The following is a 24,614-nucleotide window of genomic DNA, read 5'->3' on the forward strand; positions in this document are numbered from 1 at the left end:
TGTTTGGCAGCGTACGCCTGATCTTTACTCGGTGACGAGGCAGTAATGGAAGCCATGTGTGTGTGTGGGGCACAGCTGCAACCGGCGTCACAATAGACCGGCGTCGGAGCTCACCGCACTCAAACAGTAGTGCCCTCCAAACTCCTCATCCTCCATAGCAAACCCCACGCATACTCATCCCACCCTCAGCACGCCACCCGCATCTCAACTTACCCCCTTTCCCCACGCGAAAGCTCGTTCTGTGCTCCTTCCCTTCTCAAAACTTCCTCAGCTGCGGCTCAACTCCAAATTAGAGCCACGTTCATTAAGTGTTTTCTGCCAACAAAACAGCCGCAGTCAGACTGTGCTGGCGTGCTGAAGTTTACTTTATGCTACTATTTTTCCTTTTCCAAGAATTCTTTATGTGGATTAGTGTGGTCATGAAGATCTGATCAGAAATAAGAAATCACACAAACAAATGTACCATTGTTTATATGCAGTAAGGAGGCTTAAAGAGCTGATCGGTCGAATTCATTTATTAAAGGCCAAAAACTTAAGGATCACCAAAGGCTCTTCAAGTAACACTGCAGAACATCAGCAGGTTTGCTCAGCTTTATATCAGTTTCTAACGCTTACTTTACAGCCTTTTTATTAACCCTAATTTAGTAATTTAGCTCCTGTTGAAAGGACTTTGTATAAATGGATGCTGCACCTGTTTCATTAACAGGAGGAAGGATCCACACAGCCACTGAACCTCTCAGCTAGACCCAAGACAGCTGAACCTCTTCGCTCCCCGACATCCCCAACACAGAGTCTGTTCTCTGGAAACAAGACCAGCCCCACAGGCATGGGCAAAGGCCGCATCCCCAGCCCAATTCCCAGCATGGGCCGGAACACCTCCCTGGGTAGGTAACAACACCACGGGCTAGCTGGGGTGGGCCACCCAGTCTACTAGCACTGCTACATTTCATTAACATTCAATAACACTATCCTTACACTCATCTACAATTACAATGACACAGAGTAAATGCTGCAAAGAAAAAACACTGAGGCGAAACACTGATGTACTTTTGCTCATGGATTCTCTTTCACACACAAACCAACACTAATATGCATTTGTGCACGAATGTATTGTTCACATCTGCAGTGTACATCCGCCCAAAGCAAACACGTCGAGCAAAAAAAAAAACCTTGCCTTCAACTTAGCCGGAAAAACAAAAACATCACCCACCCAAACACCTCCCACTCCCACAGCCACCCACAGACAAACCAAGAAGCGTCGCATGTGCCTGATAGGCTGCAGACACCTAAACCCCATGAGGAGACCTGTGTATGTGTGTGTTTTGTGTGTGTGTGTTTGTATTTTACAGGAGTCCAAAGCCCTGTATTTAGCCCCAATGAAAACCCTGGCAGCGGAAGCAGTGAAACCCAGCACACGTTATTTGGTTTTTAAGAGCTTCCTCACATCATTGTCTGCCCGCACTAGACCTTTTATGCCCCTACCTCTGCTATCTGTTATTAAGGCCAATCTAAAGCCTCTCATTATATCCCCCCAGAAAACAATTTCACCAGCTTGTCTGGAGTGGCTTTGAGGACGCGACGCTTGTGTTCCTGCAAAGTTATTTTTTGCCCATTTTAACGGCCACCCAAGCATACAGTGCTTCCTACTTGTCTGCTAATTAAATGAGGAGGGCGACGGAAACTTTGCATCCTTTTATTTATTTATTTCCTCTTATTCTTCAAATGTGCATCGGCTTCAAAAGTGTGAAGCGTGGTGCTTAAACAAGGGGGAGGAGGCTCAGTCATGTTTTGACACAAATGGCCTGGAACAAAACTTGAACAACATTTGGAGCTGATATAAGATTGGAAATCTCATGTTTATACAGTTGAAATGTTATTTAATGGGAATTTGTATTCAGCCTTTCTGAACGTTTGACTATAAGGACTTACACTTTCTATTCTAGTATCAGTAGAATCTTACGAAGTAAAGTAAAAGCACTAAACTGAGTTCTAAAAAGTTTGGAGTCTGGTTTGTTCAAATAGAAATTTGTAGCACTGGGTAATAGCACGGATCAAATATGAGCGCACTATATGGACAAAAGTCTTGGGTCACACCTCTTAATCTTTGAATTCAGGTCTTTTCAGTCCTATTTCCACAGGTTTATAAAGTCAAGCTCCTAGCCACATGTGGTAATGTGTGTAAGATGCCACCATTGCAACAAGCCAGTTTGTGAATTTTTCTAAGTCCTAGATACTCGACGATCAACTATAAGTGGTATGATTGCAAAGTGCTAGTGTTTAGGAACCACAGTAACTCAGCCACGAAGTGGCAGACCACGTAAAATTACAGATCTGGGTTTTTGGGTCCCTGTTCAATAACTGCAGAGCTCCAAACCTCCTCTGACATTAACGTCAGCACAAAATCTGTGAGCTGGGAACTTCACGGCATGGATTTCCATGACTGAGCAGCTCTTGTTGGCAATTTGTAGGTAGGCCAGTACATTTGTACATATGGTATATTCATAAAAGTTATCTGTTTATTTATGTATGCTTGATTGGAAATCCCTTTCCCTACACAAAGTGTCAAAAAAGGGCATAACCTTTTCTTTTCAGTGGTTATTCACATCAGAGCCAGAAGAGTATTAAATGTGTGCAATTCATTTTTATGCTACCCGAACATGTCCCCGATGCTGTATTGCCAGTCTAAGTGACATACGACTGTCTCTCGTCTGTTCTCCACCTGCAGACATATTGTCCAGTCTCAACTCCACAGCACTGTTTGGGGACCAGGATGCAGTGATGAAGGCCATCCAAGAGGCCAGGAGTATGAGGGAGCAGATCCAGAGGGAGCAGCTCCACCAACAGCAGCAGCAGCCAGGACACCAGAGTCTGGAAGCAAAGCTATCTGCCCTCAGCAGCATGAACCTCAACAACGGCAACAAGGTTAGAAGGACATGCAGGTCACATCTGGATGCATAATAGGATGCACACACACGTTTTACTGATAAGGTCTGAAAGAGTTACATGAACTGAATGCAGTTTCATAGCAATTACTTTTCTTCTAAAAAAGAAATTTTGGCTCTGGTCCTAAAATACTGTCAAATAAATAACATAAAGATTTGCTAAATAACTAAATAAACTTTTCAGTTCTTTTTAAATACTCAATACTTTTGGCTACAATTCCAGTCATACCTTTTCAGATTTTGAGGTTATAAAATCAGCACTGTTAATTCAACACAAATATATATAAAAAAACAAAACAAAAAAAACAAAAAAAAAAACAAAGCGGTCTTTGGCTAATGCAATAAATGAAATAAACAAAATAGGAATCCAGAGTACAAACAAACTGGAAACAAGGACCGTACACAAACCACAAGCAGCATAACTACAAGCATCAACAAATGATTTAGCAGGGACAAAGAGGAAGATGGGACTCCATCTCTCTGACATCCTCTTCTGTCACACCAACTCTCATAACCTCCTTCATGAATTCATGAATCTTCTCTGTGGTCTTCCTCTTTCCTCCTGTATGACCGCTCCATATTCAACATCCTTTGTCCAGCACGATCCCTCGTCTACACATGTTGAAACAATCTCAGCCTTGCCTTTCTAACTTTCTTCCGACCTGAGTTGTCCCTCTGATTTACTAATTTCTAAATCCTTTTCATCCTGTTCAGTCCCAGTGAAATTCTTAGGATCTTAAGCCTCCTGCTCGGCCTCGTGGCTTTTTGTCAGTGCCACTGTCTCCAAATCGTACATCATAGCAGGCCTCACTACCATCTTTAAATCTTACTTGTCACTCTTGCTACTATCCTTCTTTCACAAATCACCCCTGACAGTCGTCTCCGCCCACTCCACCCTGCCTGGGTGGTTGACCTCAGGTATCAGGTATCTGCACTCCTTGCATAATCACCTTATTACTTTGTGTTTCTCCATTTCATTCATTAATTATATTCTGTTTCGCTTCTAATGACTTTCAGTCCTCTCCTCTTCTAAGGCTCTTCCACCTGCTCCCTACTCTCACTATCATCTGCAAACATCATATTCCACCCTTCCACCCCTTCCATCATCTGTCAAGTACACTTCTTCTCTATTTCCAAGGCATCTTCTGACTCTTCAAGATTGTGTTAAGCTGGTTCCAAATAAGTATATTTAAAAGATTGTGTTGAGCAGTCTGGTTAAAAATTCCTTCCATTTCTTGATTTCCAAAGTAATCCTGCAAACTACCATCCAAATGTGTCTAGCTACATTCTACCCTGCCAACACATTGCATTCTGCTATCTCTTGCATCTCTTCTGCATAGCATGTTGTCCCACCTGTGTGCACATTCCTCCACTCTTGTAATGCTCTGCCCTCTTCTCGATATACATGTTCACCAGAGCCACTTCCATTCCATTGGTTAAATCCACTGCCAGCTATCCTTACACCTCCTGCTTTTCCTTGTCTCTCACTGCCTTCCCCCTTTCCTCTTTCTTTGTCTTGGGCCAGCAGTAGCAGTTTCCTCTGGCACCGTGTTGGCGACCAGCACTTCAGGCGCTTGTTGTTAACCAGGCCCTGACTGATCCAGTATGGAAATCTCATTCTTAATCATCTGCATGTTTGATTTGGCAAAGATTTTACGCCGGATCTCCTGCCTGACACAACCCTCACCATGTATCCGGGCTTAGGACCAGCCCTAGGAATACATTGGCGTAGAATTAAAATAGGACTCAAAAAACTCTACAACATCATAAACTAAAATTTAAAAATGATTAGAAAAAGGCAATTTGTGAGTTAATTTATGTTCAAATAGAATTAAAGCTCAGTAGTCTTGTTAAATCATATTGGAAGAATCTAGGAGTTATTTTCCTAGAACATTGACTCTGAGGTCAAATACTGTTTGCTAACTATGCAGAACACGTGAACAACATACTGATACCTTGCCACCAATTGAGATTACTAACAATGCACATAACATCACTCATGGTGCAACACTAACAGACAAACTTTTAAATTTGTTGTATTTTTTCATTCACTAAAAGATGTGAACCTGTCTTCATAAACTGCCAGCAACAGCCTGAAGGACAAGGTGGTAAGGAGAGAGGGAACTGGACAATAATTTTTTTATTGCTCCCTAGCTACTAGCTATTAGGATCCATTAAGTATTCTCTTCTGCTCCTTAACACAAACTTGAAAACAGAGACTCACACCTCTGTGGGTCTACAAACTCTTTGCTCCTGTGTCACATTTTCTCTACTATTTCATTGGCTCAGAGTTCAAGGTTTCTTCTCAGCTCGTACATGAGTCTGAAGAATATTCATGGATGATATTTGGTGTCATTTGGCTCGGGCTGCAGCTCTTGAGAACTTCTTTTCTCTCCTCTCATCTCCACGGCCACCCAGAAGCCAACAGCTTTGAAGAGGGAGCAGCTGGGCCAATGACAAGTGATGGTTTTGGCGTGTTAGTGTGCCTGCCTTGACTGAGTGGGTGTTTTTTTTAAGAGAAGAGGTGATTAGTGTGTATGTGTAAGTGTGTGCGTTCATGCGTGCGTGTATATGTGTGTTTAATGGAGTTCAGCTCTCCACTTGCCCTGGAGGGGCGATCCCGGCCTCAGGGTTTTAGCCCAATTAAAGGCCCTTTCTCAGGGAATTCCCCTGTCCACACTCACCTCTTGCCCAGCTCATCTCTTTCCCTTGGGCGAAAGGAGACAGGGCCTTTGTACCAAGATCCAGGGGGAAATTCATATTCCAAAACATCTTCAATCGGTCTGATCAACCAATCATAAATTCTGAGGATCAAACATTAAGTAAAATACGGAACATGATTAGACCAATTCTGCTGTGCAATTGATCCCATGTTGCTTACAAGGAGAACGAGGAGGAGCAGAACTCATTAATATTTTAGGGGGGGAGACTTTGAACCCACCAACCCCAAGTAGGTCATGATTGGTGCACTCCAAGGATAGGTTGTTTTGATTCTTTTTTTTCTTTTTGGACTTGTTTGCCTTGCATCTTCAGGAAGAAAACATTCAAAATCTGGCAAAATATATCTCTGCTTTACTTATCCTCAGTCCCAAGTTGTTTTTTTTATAAGTCATTATACTAGTAAACACTGAGAAACTCATAAATATAAATTAGACAACAGCCTATACTGATAAATTGTTTATTAAGATTTAATATGAGTTGCCTGCTGCAGGTCCAGTGAAATAAACCACCAGTGTTCTGAAATAAGTTTATGCTTTTAATTTTTTGTTTTTGCACAAATTTCACTTTGAAACGCTCAACAGATTGAGGTGAGTGCGCTGCAAGGAGAACCCTCCGTGTTTCTAAAGCTCTATATTTTCCAACTTTAGAAGAACAAAACCAAAGCAATGCAGTAATTTGGTTTATAGCTGCATGCCTCCTAATAAAAAGCTCACTTGGAAACTCTCAAAGTAATTGTTTCCGGTTCGAGGACGACAGCAAGCCTCGCTGTTTGTTGTCAGTTTGTTATTCGTTACCTAACAACAGGAGCTCAAAGACTCTTTCTCTTTGCTTTGAATGCATCATTTTTTTCATTGGGACGTAACATTTTTTTCGTCTGTGTGTGTGCTTTTTTTTCTCCTGAAGTGCTCAAAAGCTTTGCTCTGTCTTAAACAATTCATGGATGGAACTTGCTGGATACTGAAAGTGTGACTCAACCGTTCCACCTCAGGAGGCAGCGAGACCAGCTCTTTTTCTTTACCTTGGATTTGTTGGTAGTTTTTAGTTCAATGGATAAATTTGTTACTCAAATCCTCCCCTTCGAAACTTTGAAGCGCTTCCCAAATCTTTTTTGTTTTATGACACTGTACTAACACAACATATTCAGCTTCCTTGGAGGGAATGAGGCATGTGCTGTGAATGGTATCTCAGTGTAATGTTGAATGTTGAGCTATTTATTACCCGCACTGATTCCACTCAAAAGGGAGTCGCGGTGACGTCTAAGTGTGTGTGTTGTGTCTGTATTTCACTTTTTGTTTGTGTATTTTTGTCCCACAGTATTCGTTTCAAACATAAGCGACACAGACATTTCGCTATGAGCTGAAAGTGATCCTAGACTCCTTTTTGTGTGTGTGTGTGTGTGTGTGTGTGTGCGTGCGTGCATGCGTGTCCTGGCTCTGCACTGGCCTTGGCCATGTTAATGTCATTATAGCTGGTGTACAGACGAGAGGCCTGGCCAGTTAGTGGCATTGTTGAGTATCACCTTACGCTTACGTTGCTTCCAGCTGGCCTGCGGCTGCCAGAGCTCACTGAAATAGCCACTGTGTATAACCATGTGTGTGTGTGCGTGTGTTTGTGTGTGTGTGTGTGAGAGAGACGCTTAAGACTTATATATATATATATATATATATATATATATATATATATATATATATATATGTATATATATGTTTTTTCTTTTCATCAGAGTAGGCACAAAACATGCCATTAAGAAAAACAGTAATTATTATTACTATAATTACTATACTATAATTATTTAGCCTACATATTACATGATGAACCCCCAAATCATGTATCTGTCTCTTTGCAATATGTAGGAAAACATGTATAAGCTCTACACAGTTACATTAGTTACAGTATTGCTCAGTTGGCTTAAAAAAACCCCAGAGTAACGTTCACAAGATACAAAGTACAAAAAACACACTGAATTCTGAGCAGATACTTTTCTAAGTTTCCAATGGAGGTGAAGGAAATGGTAAATGTACAGGTCACATTAGAAGAAGCACAAATAGCCTTTTTGCTCTGTTTGGATGATGCTGTGGAGAGATAATGATGTAAATAATGTGGACACATGAACTCTTCTAGTGTCTCTGGTGCTAGTATAATTTAACTGCTACATTGGCTGATGGGCTAAGGGGCATCAGTCTGTGCTGTACTCCAACAGAGTCATATGCTGTAAGATGATCTTTGAGCAGTTATGCAAAGGTGGGCTTGGAGACTGGACAATCTAGAATATCCAGTACTCAAAAATAAATATACACACATTTCAGTGAACAAAAACAACATCAGTCAAACTGAGTTTCATTCATTTCTAGCATGCTAATTTGAAAATACTTTATATCAATCATACACTCTTTATGCATATTTTTCTACAAATGGTTCAGAACCCTTTAACTTATTGCACACATTCCTCGTAGGTTTGGACACTTTCACATAGCATTTATACAGCTTTGAAATGGACCAGAAATCTAAATTTTGGAGACTATAATTTAACAGTATCCCATTATAGAAGAACACCCTTTGTCTACATAAAGTTAAAGTTGGTCAGCATGCTTTCTGTCATTGAATAAGTCTGGAAGAAAGAGAGGAGAGAAATGGTTGTATAGAAGTTTATATTGGCTCCGCTGTTGGTTAGTTTGGTCTTTGAAGGAAGTGAGCCTGTGAAACCAGAAGCTTAGATGGTTCCAAGTTTTGATTAAACGTCGACATAATCTTGGTGCAATTATAGTCTGAGTGATATACATTATAATAAATACTATAAAGCTGAGTGTCTACTTCTTTTGGGGGTTGAAGGCTCAAGTTGTAGAGGTCTGGCGGAGGGGTGTTAAGGGCTATGAATAGGAGGCATGGTTGAAAAAAACAGAACAGGGGGCTGACTGACAGCTCTATCGGCATGGAGAAGGAAAGAGAGGAAGAAAGATGAAGAAAATTGGAGTAGAGAGGAAACCCCAGGAGGGGGGTTGGTGGGCAGTGGGGAGGGTTACTGAGGAGTTTGCCAAACTTGATTGGTCCGGGAGGAGACAGTAAACGGTTGCGGGTCAGCTGGAGGCAGGCCATCCTGGCAGCAGGCGAGTTGTAACTGTGGTAATGAGCTCAATACGGTATGGATTAAAAAATAAAATGTTTGGAGTGTTACCTTAGCAACAGTGAAGGGACGCGAGGAGTTGGATGCCAAGAAGAGAACAGACCAAGCAGAACAAAAAGAGTCGGGTGTCTCTTAAATTTAGAAGCATACATCCAGCAGCAACACTTTGAGAGACCAGCAAAAGCAAACGTGTGTTAAAAGTACTGTGGCAGCACTAATGTGATTTGTTTTTAAGGTAGTTGTTTGCACAGCTTTAATGTTTAAAAGTGATTGTTGCCTATTTTCTGCTATTTTTTTTCCAGTTTAATTCTACAAAGTACAAATGGAGTCCAATTAAAGAGAGGGGGAAAGAAAGTCTGTAATATTGCTCCAAAAGGCAGCAGTCCAGTTTGAAACCAGCAGGCACACAGGCCAAACCTATTTCAATCTTGACTAAACAAAGGAAAGACAGCTCCTTATTGCATTTGCCACAAGAACTTTTAAGAAGACCAAAAGTAGACCAACCACAGGGAATATTTGCAAATTGTGACCCAGATCTGCTGTTAATCTGTAGTTTGGATCATTCTGCCTCTATTGATGCTGTCCCACTCCATTTTCCAAATCCACAACTCTATTCTGCATTACTTTTCCATTTGGTCTCATCTAATCACCGGGAACATTTCAAACATCTTCACTTCGATTGCAGAGGAATTATGTACTGTAGGACATTGGCCTTCAAATAACAGAAAGTCAAACTGTGACTCATTTTGACTTTTGGGCTCACAGGATGGCTCTCAGGGGACTTGAGATCTTATTCTTGTCTCTACACTCGTTTTCCATCTCCTCCTTTCTATTTTTCTCTGACTCTCTCTCTATCTCCGTCCTTCCCTCCTTCTTTCTTTTCTTTAGTCCTTTGTTAGGCGGTTGCTTCCTGCGGTGAGCATGGCACTGCCCAGGCACATGTTCTGTGGTAGGCCTGATTACAGCCCTGCTGTAGTGCTGACATTGGCCCGCACTGACTCTTGTCTATAAACACACACACACATGCACACGCACACATACACGCGGCCCCTAAGTTCCACCACTGCTGCCAGCAGCTACCGCGGCATGACTTCACCCAGCAACCATTCCTTGCGTCAAACAAAATGCCTCTGTCACCAGAAAAAGGAGGAGAACTGAGAGGGAGGAAGGGAGGGAGGGAAGGAGGAGAAGAGGAGGAGTGTGGATGTATGGTAGCTATGCGGAGCGTACCATGTTTTCCACTGCAGTTTGAGAGCGTGGTGGGGTAATTTTAGCTGTAAGACTCCAAGGCAAGCTGCTTGTAGGAGTTTTTTGTCTTAGAGGTGGTGACAGATGAGGAGCGTATGATAACGGAAGGTGGGCAAGTCACTGAGGATAAGTGCAGCCTTCGAGGTGTTCTGCCTTGCCTATTAGTTTATTACATGAATTAAAACTCATCATCACTTATTTTTGTTCAGGTTCCATTAAAAAAAGTAAAGCTAAAAGTGCTGGACGTTTCCTTTATGCTAGCTGAACCCAGCAATTAATTTTACTGTCATTACCATCAAAGTCATCGATGGCTGCCCAATTCAAAAGATGGCAGGAAACTTGATCTAGTGGTTAAATCAGGGGTCGGCAACCTTTCTGATGACAAGTGCCATCTAAAATTTCCTCAGAAGTCAGTGTGCCATATGACTGCATTAGCAATAAATTTAATAACGCTCTATATTAACGGTTACACACTATATAGCAGAGGTGGGACCAAGTCATTGTTTTGCAAGTCTCAAGTAAGTCTCAAGTCTTTATCCTCAAGTCTCAAGTCAAGTCTCAAGTAATGTCAGGCAAGTCAGAGTCGAGTCTCAAGTCACTGGTGTAAAAGTCCGAGTCAAGTCACAAGTCTGAAACTTTGAATTTCAAGTCCTTTCGAGTCTTTAAAAAAAAAATGAAAAAAGCATGTTGCAGTTATATGCTAAATGTAAATATTAGACCATGTAATTTTAAAATCTGTGTTTTTCTCAACACATGACAAAATAGTGAACTTAGAAAATATACACAAATTGTGAAATTGCACCTCTTTAAAATGCAGCTCAATTAAACCTAGCTCCAAGAATAATTTTCACCGACAGTTCTGAGATAAGCTGCATGTTATTCTTGGATGCGCTTGTAGGACCGGCTTTAAAATCGCATGACAAAAATATCATACATATTAAAAAAAACTGTATCACCAACGTAGCCTGGAAAACATTTGCTAGTTAGATGAAGTCAGCTATCTCATTGTAGCATATTTATATGCATATTTATAATTATACGGTTCTTGGAGTGAGTGCATACACTCATGAAGTTTAGTAACTTCCGGTCACTGCAACAAGCCCAGGTACAGTTTACCGCCGGATGGGTGCAGGACCTTGAAATGCACCGTGTAGAAAGTAAAGACCATCGTACATATCATAAGTTTACCAGTCTAGGACCTTTGAGCTCAACGGTAATTAATTAGTAGTGGAAATAATTTCTGGTAGCATCACAGAAATGTAGCAGTGACAATAATATTGTATGCTGTAATCGTACTGGGCAATTAGTGATACAAAAAACAACTGTTTTATCCTGTGAATAAAAGTATATGTTTTTGTCAATGTGCCATAATAACAGAAGCGAAACGCAATATTGTGTCAGGACAATTCACTATTTATGCACAATAAATAAAGGAGCATAGCACGACAATTTCTGTTCAGCGCCAGACTTGCTTGTAACCTATATCACCAATTATGTTAAGAAAAACGACGTATTAACTACTAAACACTGACCTTTGTGGGAATGCTTGGAGCAGACTAACCTGTGAGCTGGAGTGTTCTGGGACGTTATATTTGATCTTTGAATGGCTGCAATCTAGGCCATCTGTCGCGTCTTTGTTACTTCGGAAACATGGCTCGAACAATTTCTCTTCAACGACGTGGCTGTCATGCGACCGGCTATTGCAGTTAATAATACAACGGCTTCTTGACATTTTTGTGTTTCTTTTTATCGCTGTGTAACTGATTTCAATTGAAAGCCTGCGTGCGCTAGTACCTCTTGCCACGAGTTCCCAGAATCCTTTGCGGTTTACCCCTGAATGACGTCACATTTTCAATCTCTATGTAATATGCATGTTAAATTTTATATTTGGGGTGAAATATCAAGTCTTTTCAAGTAAACCGGTTCAAGTCCAATTCAAGTCCCAAGTCATTGGTGTAAAAGTCCAAGTCAAGTCACAAGTCTTAGAACATTTTTTCAAGTCAAGTCTAAAGTCATAAAATTAATGACTCGAGTCTGACTCGAGTCCAAGTCATGTGACTCGAGTCCACACCTCTGCTATATAGAACCACTTTATAGAATTATATTTGTTCACAGATGTTGGCAGCTATCAGCGAATAGTTATCAGCTGTTTTGAAACAAACAAAAAAAAGACACTTTTTATCCATAACAAGAACTCCATAACAGCAAATGAACTGTACAACAGAAAATGCAAATGATATTTATGGTGTCCTCACAACAATGATAAGAAAAATAAACTGGGCCAATATGGCATGTTTGATAATACACATGTTAATCTGATCTCTGGTCTCCCACTCAGAGACACAGGTCTCAGAGTGTCCAGCATTCAGACGGCTACCTGTGGACACTCATGTGAGAGAAAATCTGCTCACACAGATATGTAGAGCCAAATACTGTCAATAAGGCCTCTGCAATGTTCTGAAGACAGTTAAACTTGTCAGGTAGTGATGTCCAGCAGGTGAAAATGCAGCTCCATGAACATGCACAGCTGTGGATTCCAGCTGCTTCAATGTTGCATTAACTCAGCCAGTTAATGCGAGACAAATCTAGCTGTTCATTAAAGCTTTCTGGTTTGATCAGAAAAGAAACATTGGTCCATACACCTGAAAGTCCTGAAAACGCATTGTGAATTCTGTCTCGAGTCTACAGATATATCTCTGTATTTCCGTGGTGCTGATGCTGTGCTGAGCGGAAAGCTCCTGAAGCTTCTGAAGTGTTGGAATGTGGAAAGCTAACAACGTCCTTCTCACCGATAGGCGAAGTGATTTTTAGCCAATTACAAGTTGAATCTGGTACTCTGGGTTGTTAGCTAAGATACCGTCATTAAGAAGCGGCACAACTAATGTGTCTATGTGAACTAATTTGCAATGTGCACTGCTGGCGCGGCCATGTATTTTTTAATGCACCTTCTCAGATTGTCGTGCCCAGGGCTGGACTGGGACAAAAAATCGGCCCGGGCATTTTGACTAGAGACCGGCCCACCAGGTATTAAAGCCATAAAGCCTTTGAATGAAAACAAATGCTGTTGTGACAGTGATGTACAGTCTTGTCGGTATATGTATGATTTTTATACATTTTACGTCAGATAAAAACTTTGATTGTAAGCTTCAGATAATTATTTAATAAAAACCAGACATTTTAAATGAGAATAAGAAAGTATTTCTTTGTGCCCCCCTTTCCCTGTTAATGCCCTACATGGACCCCTGGCAACATTTTGCTAGACCCGCCCCTGCACAGTTACCAGCTGTCAGCTAATTAGAAAAGGATCCTGGTGTTATTTGTCTCTCAGAAACAGTTCACAACTTCCCTTCAACTCATTCATGTTAACTAAAAGGTAAACCTGTTTCTCCATCACCTGTTCAGCTCTGATGATTCAGTAAGGACATCTCCTGGTTTCATCTTCATGTTTCCCTCTCACCAGATATACAAACCTCATGACCAGCAGCTTTTACAGCTGTGGCTCCAGCAAACATCAGCTGATACTAGAAAGTAATATTAAATAAATTCTAACAACAGCTGATCAAGCTTAAACGTGCTGCTGTTGTTTAGCGCAACATCTGCTGGTTTCCTGTTTCTGGCGCAAAGTGGACGATAAACAAACAAGAGAGAAAAGCCGATCAGCTGATCATTGATCAGTTTCATGATTGAAGTAGCAACAGGAGAGGGAGAGAGAGAGAATGAGAGAAGAAGAGGCAGCTGTGCAGCATAACGACAGAATAACTCCAGCTTTGTGTCTCTCCATTCTAGCTGAAGTCCGGGACAAACTGTGTTTCTTTTCACCTCAACACGAAACGCGTAAAATTTTCTCTGAATACGAGACGATTCCTTCTTTTTAGGGGACGGTTGGCAACTCTACTAACTAACCTTATGAATAAAATAAAGTTCACTATCAATAACATCAAAGCACCCACCCAGCTGTATATAAACTCTGTCATGCTAGCTAGTACGCAGTATGAGTTATTGTAACTGACGGTAAAAAGTCAGCACAACGAAAATAAACTCCACCTAAGCTTGGTTTATATCTGACCCAGACAGACTGCAGGTCATAACTTCTTACCTGAAGTTCAGTTCACCTGACACTCGGCGGCTGCCTCGGGGCTCTCCTCCTGCCTCCCCTTTCTCTCATCCACCTGCTGGCCTCCACCACTTGCTAATGTTACTGAATCTGTGGAAGCTCCGCCACAGCCACCACCAAATAACTGAGTTATTTTTACACACCGACCAGCATTTGGCCAATCCACCACCTTTCATTGTTTATACCTTTACGAAAAAACAACAACAACAAAAAATCATCGGCCCATAAAAACGAAAAATCACCACCAGCCCACCGATCAAATGCTCAGTATGCCCGATGGCCAGTCCAGCTATGGTCGTGCCATCAGTTAACCCTGGCATGCGTGCCTAGGGTTGCCGACCCCTGGGTTAAATAATAATAACTGAATGCAGAGTAAAGAATTGCAGCTTTTAAAGTATTCCTCAGACTTCACCACTCCTTTTTTTCTTTTCTACTGTAGGAGCGGCTGCACTATGAGACACTGAGCCAGCACCTGGGGAAGCTCGGAGAGGATGCTGGGAAGATGGTTCATCGAGTCATTGACCTGACAAGACCAGAAGATTTAGATGGTATGTTCCTCTGTCTCTTACCCCGTTGCTACTCTTTTACCTACATTTCTGACTACTTGCATGCAAAATGGCATGTTTTTTTTTGTTGTTTTTTTTTTCAGAAATAGAGTGCGAGTCACATCCTGTTCAGATAAAACTGATACCAGTGACAGTAACTCACATGGTTAAATGTAGAAGAGGCCTCTGTGGGCCTTCCTACTAAGACTAATACTCAATAAGTCATCTACCAGAAAGCTCACAAATGCAGGTATTCAGAAAATACAAATATTTATCTTGGACGTCAGGACACTACGGTGAACATTCTGCTCACTTGAAAATGTCAAATGTCAATATTACTGCAAGTGTAGGAAAAGAGGATGAATTGTCTTCATGTTTTTCACTAGTTTTTGTGACCCAGTCCTAGTATGCAAACCAAAAATGGGCAGTAAGTTTTCTGTAGCGAATGGTCACAGAGATAATTATGAATCGGTCACAAGAGCTGATTTTTACGTACTATGAATTAAATGTAGTCATTAAACGCGCTCTTTTAAAGTACTTCCTTGTAATGTTGTCTTTCTGATTTTTTTCAAGCACACCTGTTTGTCATAAAGCAATTCTGTTTACAGGCACCAAGGAGTGCTCATCGTGGTTTAGTTTAGAGTCAGAGGAGTAAACACAGGAGCTTAAGCACTGAGATAATATCACGAGGAAGCAAACTAAGCATAATGTGCAAAGTTCACGTGTGTTTGTGTGTAGGAATGATATGAAGGACACTATGCCCGCAATACTCCACCAAACCTTTGCTACGCTTTCCAAGAAGACAGAAAAGTGCCTCAGTCAAAGAAGCAGGCACCTTGTTATACACTGCATTTGAAGTGTGAAAGTATGAACAGCTAACTCGTTAATGGTGAACATACAGCAAAAGTGATCTCTTTTTTTTTAGGGAGTAACATCGCAGAGGCACGGGTGTTCAGAGAGGCACGAGGCAGGAACAACAGCGAGCCCCACATTAAGAGGCCCATGAACGCTTTCATGGTGTGGGCCAAAGATGAGAGGAGGAAGATCCTGCAGACTTTCCCCGACATGCACAACTCCAACATCAGCAAGATCCTTGGTGAGATTTTGCGGGTTTATGTTTGATGAGTGAGAAAGCTAAACCTCAGTGTTGTGGCGATATGTTGTTCTGGTGTTGTAAGGGCGAAGTACTTTTGCTTTCCTTTAAATTTTGTACAAAAGAATACGCCAGTGTTTGCTTTAATTTTTAATTTTCTTTTTCTAAGTGACTGTAAAGTGACACGGCAGATTTGTTTAAGGTCAGCTTGTCTGCTCATTAGGTTACCCTACCGCTATATGCAGTTCACAGGGTTTCTTACCGTCAAGTGGGTACTGTAAGAATGACTAGTGTGTTTTTCAGCCTGGAACACTCCACACACAGAGCTCCCCTGTGTCAGCCTGACTAGTGTGATGGATGCATTCAGTTAAAATACCTCCTCAACACAGATATCCATTCACATGATGCTGAGCATAACGGTTGTTCCTGAAATGTTCTTAAGACTTCTACCGTACAATGCAGAGTTCAAGTGAGCTTGAGGCTTGCTGAATGCCGTAAATGCTACTTCTGAGAATTGTGAATGAATTGCTTTTTCTAAGGTGGATCTGTGTTATTGACTCAGGTCTCTGAAAGGGGTCCTATAAATGGATGTTTTGCGCTCTTAACATGCATCCTGAATTTAGACGATTAATCTTTGTGCTTTCAAAAGTGCTTTTTTTTTCTTTGTTTTTGTTATTACAGTGGAAACATATTACAGGGGAAAATCATTTGATTAAGTACATTGCCTAATCGCGCGCTCCTGCTGGATTTTTATTAGGGTTCAGTGACAAGACGAGAAGGAAAAGTGGAATTATGAGTGTGTATATGACTGTATGTATACAATGCATCCATCTCTAAAATAATAACACAGCTGGACTTAAGGGAGTAGGTGGGTGGCAAGTTTAAAAAAAAGAAAGAAAAACGTTTCTGTGTTTCCTGTGTCACAAAAGTACAAGAAGAGTTTGTGATAAACCTCGATAAACAGAAGAGCAAGGAAGAGTGTGTATAATCAGCTGTCAAAGTGCTTCACAGATGTGCTGCGTTCCCGCAGTAATGGCCCTGTTCACTTGCTCAGAAGGTCCTCTTACCGAGGAAAACAAGCCATACACAATGTATCATTCTTCCTGAGCGAAGCAGAGTGTAATCCACTCCTGGTTTTAAACAGCCTTCTAGGCTAAACACTCAATGGAGCCTGCTCACAGGAAGGCATCCAACCTTGGGAAGAAACCAGAATTGTCAAAGCGGTGCTTCTTTTGTGTGACTGAATAATGTAGCTGTGACAGTATGTTTGCTTTGCAGGAATTTTATGAAAAGCTTTGATTCACCACACACTGAAACTATTTTGAAAAAACTCACTGAAACCATGTTAGTCACTCACTAAAATTTGGTAATGTGCAGATATTTAAATTCAGTCACCCTCTTAACTAGTAACACTAAAATATTTAAATATAACCTAAGTTAAAGTGTCAATTGCTTTTTAAATTTTTTTTTTGCTCTAGGCTCTCGCTGGAAAGCCATGACAAACCAGGAAAAGCAGCCATATTACGAGGAGCAGGCCCGCTTAAGCAAGATCCACTTGGAGAAATATCCCAACTACAAGTACAAGCCACGGCCCAAGAGAACCTGCATCATTGATGGCAAGAAGCTACGCATCGGGGAGTACAAGCAGATGATGCGTTCACGACGTCAGGAAATGAGGCAGTTCTTTGTGGGGTGAGTACAAAGCTGAAAAAGTGAGTAATCGCACGAGTTTGAAGGAAAGCTGCAGCGTGTCGGCGAGTTACGTGGTTTTAGAACTGAATTTCGAATTAGTTTTTTTTTTCATGGAAGGACCTTCAGATGGCAGTACTGTGTAATTGTGATTTAAATTCCTGAAATACTTAAACATGTCAAAAGTGAACCTTCTCTCACTGAAGAGATTTTCTTCTTTCAGAGTGACTGGTATGAATCGAGGTGGTGAAAAGGTTCTGGCATTGTTGGCACCCTCAGGGTCATGCAGCATTCAGTGCTGCTCAGAGGAGAGCTGTGTGGGTCACACTTTATTTTATGGAGCACTAGTAAGATGTAACAAACCATATTTTGAGAGACATTTAATAAAACAGCACACAAATGCACTCGTACTCTAATTAAACGATGTGTGAATTATGGCTTGACTAGGAAATGCAATTAGTGTCATTTGATCCAAAATATATTAGACAGCATTATACCAAATTATGTTGAACTTAGATTTTATAACAGTGATAGTATAATTTGACATAACTTTTCTTTATAACAGTGTGATTTGATGCTTATTTGAAGAAAATTGCCCTGTAAACTGAAGTTAAACCACATAATTTAACATGGTGGTGTTTCTCATAGACTGATCGTTGTTTGAAGCCCTGTGGACTTTGTCGGTGGTACTTCTTCAGTCCTATAATCCCAAATAGGTTAAGCCATGTCATGTCACTATTTAGCTTGACCTCGTGACCTAATACTGGGCCATTATTTGGACAGGAATGCTGGCATGGTTGCAGGGTTATTTCACACTGTTACATCTTCATTAGAGTGTATATTATGACTGATTAAAACTGAGAGATTAAAACTTTAAAGAGGTCCATTTGCATCAAGAACCACAAGCCATTGACGATATTAAGCCTTGGATAACAGACAGTCTTTGTGTCTAACTCTAGATGGATTTGAGTCATTTACAATGGACCTGTGGCCTTCGATAAAGTCGTCTCTCAATCCAGCAGACATCTCTCCCCAAATATGTCCAAGTAAAAAGGAAAAAAAAGACAATTTATCATTTTGTAATTTTATCTATCTTCTTTGAGTTTATTTGATTGTATAGAAATATATTAAAACCAACTTTGCATTTCACGAGAGGTCTTTTTCCCCTCCTTAATATGTCTCAGTTTGAATAGAAAAGAATTCTTAGCCGCGTCCATTTGTTTAACGTTAGTGGAGTGATCATCAAGGTTTATGGGCCCTTTATGAAAGGTTGGGAACCTCTTGTGGTTCTATCTGCTAAAGCTCTTAAACATTTGCTGAAGAGCTTGATATATTTTTTTTCAACTGCAGTCGGTGCAGCAAGGGGAAAAACAGTGGCATTGTCTTAATGGGAACCAGTCATGGATGTGTTTAAAGCCATCACAGTGGCCTATGAGTGAGATGGATTTACCAGAGGCCACAGCTTTGAATAGGAGCGATTTTTAATAGCTTGTCATTTATTAAATTAGGACAATGCTGGGCGCTTGTGGGCAGTGAAATTGGACACAGACAGACACAGTGGAATATGAAATGTAAGCACATGCTCGAGAGGGAATGAGCGCAAGGCACACGTCACAGGATGAATGCCACATTTACTGTGTGTGGTCAAGTACGCTAAGCAGGAAAGCTTAGATTCTCCAGGCCTGGGTTTTCAATTGTTGCTAAATCAAACATCTACAGGAGCCAGTACACAACTAGTTTCTGGCACATTCCAGATTGCTAAACCAGTGTTATTTTAAAATGCTTAATGTGAAAATGAGTCTGTCAGAGCACACGGCAGTAATTGTTTCAGGAGACAGAGGAGAGAAAACTGTTAGGTGAAAAAGGTGACAGTAATTTTCCCACTTTATGCGGTTCATTTGAGGAGCCTGAGGGGCCTGTTTGAATGATGTGCATTTACCCCCATTCCATCTACAATGCTAATGCTGCTGTGATATGGCAGGTAGAGCTCTATGTTAGGACATGCTCAGCCAGATGAAAAGCGTTGTGGTTGAACTTAAATGGCTTAAGAATAAATGTTTTGTTCACAGATGTTGTTCAAAGGCTAACGAATCAGTGTCTGATCTGTCTAGCTTGTACCAAAACACAACTGTGCAAAGGTCTTGAGCCATTCCGTTTCTTTATACTTTGCAGGGAAAATGGAGAAATAGGTTCAGAAAAATATTCGTATGAGCAAACATGCATGCATACAGATGAGCCTTTGTCTAAAATGCTTAACAGATACATCTCCCAAGTTCTGTGTCAGGTCTTTGGCTGATTTTTTTCCCCATTTCTTAAATCTTTCAGACTTGCAGATACTGCCCATCTGCTGCCTGTTTTTGTTCTCCACTTGTCCATTTTATTTTTAAAGAGCACACAGCATACTGTGGAGTATATCGTTACTTTGGGAATCACCTTATTAGTACAAAAATACTATTTTATGCCAGTCTAACAAATTGTGTGTTTTTAAAAGCTGGTTCTTTCCTAAGTTTTTGTTCTGAACACTGAGTTAGGTCAGTTTTTATTGGTTTAAGGATTCATTGCCATATTTGACCTCCCAGAAGAATACAAATGGATCTCTATCAGTCAGCTAGAAGTTTACAAGTAGTCCTTCTTGTGATGTTCAGCGGCTCGGGGACGTAGTGTCTTTTCTTTAACTTCAAAGGACCAATCATTCATTATGAAGTGACAATCATTTCTAACATTCTTCAACGTTGTAATTTTTGGATCATGCTTGCTGAGACTTAAATGAATAAATACATTTTTTTTAATTGAACTAATCTCCCCTTCAAGGTCATCTCCTTGTGCACCTTTCGACTGCTTCCAGCATTGCTGCTAGACTTAAATCACACTGTAAAAGTTACAAAGCTTTTCGATCATTTTATGTTGTGTAAATAATATAATTCTTCCTTATCTTCTTTCCTTCATACTCAGGCCTCAGCCACCCATTTCTCTGGGCAACAGTCCTGGAAGTGTAGGAGTTTACCCGGGTGCCATAAGTATGGCAACAGCAGCTACACCATCCCCACATCTGACCTCAGACTGCTCCAGCAACTCGGCCAGTCCTGATCCTGCCATCCCCGTCATTCAGAGCACGTACGGTGTAAAGTCTGAGCCTGGCAGTGGAGGAGGCAGCAATGGCAGTGTGATCGGAGCCTTGGATCTGCCCAGCGACCCCAATAATGGAGACAATGACATGGACATGTATGAGGACTTTGAGGATGAGCCCAAGTCAGACTATAGCAGCGACCACGAGACACATGAGGCTGTCAGTGCCAACTGAGTAAGCTCAGGGTGTCAGATGTAAAAAAAAGAGAACAACTCCCATTATAGTCAGAGACATTTCTTAAAAAGACATTTTATTACTGAGACCTTCAGTTTAACTTTTCAGGACATGTTGCGTCATGCACCGAGCATGCCCCAACAGGATTTCAAATCAGCTCAGACATGCTCAGAAAGTTCTGGGATAGTATCTTTGATGGACGCCCATTTGAAGAAATGGAAAAACGAAGGAATAGGAAAAACGTGACCCAAGAACACAGTCTGATCAATCTTCAGATGTCCAGCTGACAGTGAACTTCACTTTCCTCTACTTTGACAATCTTAACAGGAGCGAGAGAAAAAAAAGAGTTAGACAACAGAGGATGAGAGAGTATGGGACAAAGAACAAACGAGCGACGAACACATTGCTGTGTAGTTTGTGAAAGGGCATGCATGGATGTCGAAGAATTAGGAATCGGTCTTCAACAGCTATTTGGTCTTAAATGTTTAAGGAGTGATTTAGTTTTCATTGTTATGTATTTACTTTTTGTCTTTTTTTTCCTTTTTGCTTTTTTGTTCTATAGACTTCTTTTCTGACAGGTCACTGCCTGTACAAACTCTAGACTGTCGGAACTTGAAATTTGGAAAGTTTTTAATATAAATCCTAGCTCTTGTAACCTTATAGTCTTACTTTTGTTTCTTACGATTTCTTTGCTACACACTTTTTTTTCTGACAAACTGCTTACCTTACATTACTGTTTCTTTTTTAAAAATATCCCAGCTCAGGTATGATGTGCCAGCTTGTGAATGTGTTATTTGTTTTGTTTGTTTTCATACAAAAAGAGTGGTAGGACTTTTCAGACTGTCAATGAAATAAAGGGAGCAAATTCCCTTACATTATTATTATTATTATTATTATTATTATTATTATTATTATTATTATTATTATTATTATTATTATTATTAAATAAGTAAGTAAGTACCCATAAATTGTACAGATTTTCTTCAAATGTGCCAAACATTCACATTCACTCGGGATGTTGTAGTCTTAATTTCCAATGCTGCAAAAGTCTTATACAATCAATTTTTTCTATTTGATGAAGTGGGTTCCTACTCATCAACTGCTGGCTCCCCTCCTGGCCCAAACACAAACAGTGCTCAGGGAGGTTATTTTTTCATCACACTTGCTTAATCACACACACACACACAGAATGTCGTTCTCTGGCAGACCCTATGGCTCTGAGACGTAGTTAGAAGAGCAGCATCGAAGGCGCCTATTCCTTTATTCCACTGCACTAGTGCTTCCATAAACCACACTGCCCAATGTTCTTTGAGGCCAAATGCATTAAGTGCAGTGCAGTATTAGAAATGTTTCTGTCCCTTTAAATCAGGCTAAAGGTAAAGGTAGCCTTTATCTTAATATCACTTTAGGAATCCCCCTAGTCTTAAAAGTGAACCTTTGAATCTGTTCATTCAGTTGGAATAGGAAGATGAAGGTGCACCCCTGGATGACCCTACTGTAGGATAAGAAATTGTAATATCATAAATCCCTTCACTGTATTGTGTTTAGCATTGGTACAAAAATGTAACAAATATTACTTCTTTTATTAGCTTGTTAATTTTTAAATGTCTTCTTAGCATTATGTTGGAAATATATGCCAAACTTGTGTTTTAAAAAATTATTTATATAGAAAATGGGTTTAATAGGTCTGCTGTTTCAAAAGGGTACCTTTTTTTCTACACTGCATTTGTATTTTGAACATGAGCAAATTATTAAGAGAACATTAGCGAAGGGGAAAGGTGCTTAACCAGTCTGCCTCTCAGTAACCACCGCCCCAGTCAGAGCACACAAGTTTTTCCACTCATCTGAAGATGAGTCTCTGTTTTACTCAAATGTCTCTGCAGACGAATCTTAGTTTTACTCTTTTCAAAGCATTCTCTGAAATTTTTAATGTTTCCATTCTTAAAACGTGTGACCTCGGGTGGTTTCTGGGTGCTCTGTTCAGCTGCTTCGGTCATCTTGATCCCAAATTTCTCTTCACGACCATATCTGGCGGTTTTTACTTGGAAAATGCTTCACAAGCTGGGACTGAACACTGATTTTGCTTGTGTTACATAAAAAAAAGCCTCGTGCATAGACATTTCTGTTAGTCTCATACACATCCTAAGCACTGGATATGAATCTGTTTTTTTGTTTGTTTTTGTTTTTTAGTATTGACTAATGTGAAGTTGTTGTTTGATTTTTAAACATGATATATTAGTCAGTTAAAAGTCACATTTTTGAAGCCTGGTACATGCGAGGCACCAGTAAATTGCCATTTCTTTGGAAGCATTTCATTTATTTAAGCAGATCTTGTTGCCGCAGCTCTAGTATCACCTGAAGGGGTCTCATCGCCTCTGATCTCTTTGGAAAGGTAACCTCATGCTCTCGTCAGTTGTGACCCGCAGAGGAAGAACATAGCATTTCCTGGTCACACACATTTTTTTTTTTGTGATGAGTATTGTATTTGAAATCCAATTGTGCATTTTAACATTTCATTGTATTTATTAGCCAGCTTTGGCTCTAAAAAGTGTCAGTACAACTTGGTGAGAAAGACAATCAAAAAATATATATAAATAAAAAAAAGTAAAGACTTGAGATTTTTGCTTTTATTTTTTTCATGTATTTAATTTTGGGTGGGAAAAATATTTTTGAATGCTTTGTAAAATTGTTCATTTGCAGAAAACCCCCCACCAACATATTGTGTTCTGTGTATGAAAGCGATGCGCACAACTTTACAGGTAGTGCTGCATGAATTTTTATTTCCATTGCTCTAAATAGTACCCTTACTTTCCAGGGATCTAATAATTTCCAACACAAGGCTGTCTGTTTCCAAAGTTGAGCTATTCCACTCGCTCTTTATATTTTGGTGGCCCATTACGGTAAATGTGGCCTATTGTTCCATTGTGCGTGCGTGCGTGTGTGAGGTAACGCCACACATTCTGACTGTGCTGTGGTGTATACGGCACGGCGCCGGTGCTCGCTGCAGCCAATCCCAGCATTTCAGAGAGAGAAACAGAGAGCTTAGCCATATGCAGCCACATCATAAATCTAATTGTAATTCCCAAATCAACTGTAGCGTCACCCAGCAAGGGGCGCCGGCAAGTTTGTCACACACTCCTTTGTGAGCATGTGTGTGTGTGCTATGCTATAGCGTTTAGTTGGGAGGGGTGTTTGAAATCATACTTGCACTGTTGCCATGCTAAGCTTTTTAAACGAGTCATCATAACTTACATTTCCTTTTTCCTTTCTTCAAGATGAACATTTAGTTGTTTTCAAGTTGACAGGGGGTTTTTTTGGGCGTATGTGCACAGTTGGTGTGAGCATAAGCGAAGCTTTCAGCACCTCAACAAAGGTTAGTGTAGCTTGTTACAGCACAGTTATAATTTCAAGTACATTCCTGCAGTAATGTATACAAACTTATTTATCCCTTAACATTTCATCCCTGAAGGAAAATGATGTAATCCTCTGTTTCCATTAACTTTTCCCAGTTGTTGTAGCTACTGGTAGCTAAATGCACAACTAGCAACAGTGGGTTGCAGTGATATATTTTATGGTCATTTGCACAAACTGTGTCCTCCATAACAGGATCAGTTGTACTATATCAATCAAAGAACTTCATGGACATAACTAAAATGACTTGACAGCCACACACCAAAAGAAAACTAAATGTTTTGCAGTAAAGCTCTACACCTTGGCTAATAACGTTGGCAACCGTTTCTTTCATATAAGGCAGAAATGTACTTATTAGTAAACTTAAAGTGTGTGATTATAGACTTTGAATTTACCTTTCTTTTCTCATAGGTTTCGTGTGTGGGGGAT

The 24,614-nt window shown here is 40.5% G+C and overlaps 1 protein-coding gene across 5 annotated transcripts in view; it reads left to right on the top strand.

Annotated features, from left to right (window-relative positions):
- The window catches only part of LOC147325132 (transcription factor SOX-6-like), a 102,782-nt gene extending 79,375 nt beyond the window's left edge, over window positions 1-23,407 (top strand). For all 5 annotated transcript variants that reach the window (XM_086299463.1, XM_086299464.1, XM_086299466.1 and 2 more), the window contains 6 exons: window positions 707-884; window positions 2,726-2,922; window positions 14,586-14,694; window positions 15,617-15,787; window positions 17,263-17,476; window positions 20,426-23,407. In XM_086299463.1, the coding sequence (XP_086155589.1) occupies window positions 707-884; window positions 2,726-2,922; window positions 14,586-14,694; window positions 15,617-15,787; window positions 17,263-17,476; window positions 20,426-20,774 (1,218 nt within the window). In that variant the 3' untranslated portion in view covers window positions 20,775-23,407. The remainder of the gene's footprint in view (window positions 1-706; window positions 885-2,725; window positions 2,923-14,585; window positions 14,695-15,616; window positions 15,788-17,262; window positions 17,477-20,425) is intronic.
- The last annotated feature ends 1,207 nt before the right edge of the window (window positions 23,408-24,614 follow it).

Source organism: Aulonocara sp. 'chitande type north' Nkhata Bay, linkage group LG7 (assembly GCF_057382095.1).
Source record: "Aulonocara sp. 'chitande type north' Nkhata Bay isolate Kocher_YH1m ecotype deep benthic linkage group LG7, A_spYH_male_GT1.1, whole genome shotgun sequence".
NCBI lineage: Eukaryota > Metazoa > Chordata > Actinopteri > Cichliformes > Cichlidae > Aulonocara > Aulonocara sp. 'chitande type north' Nkhata Bay.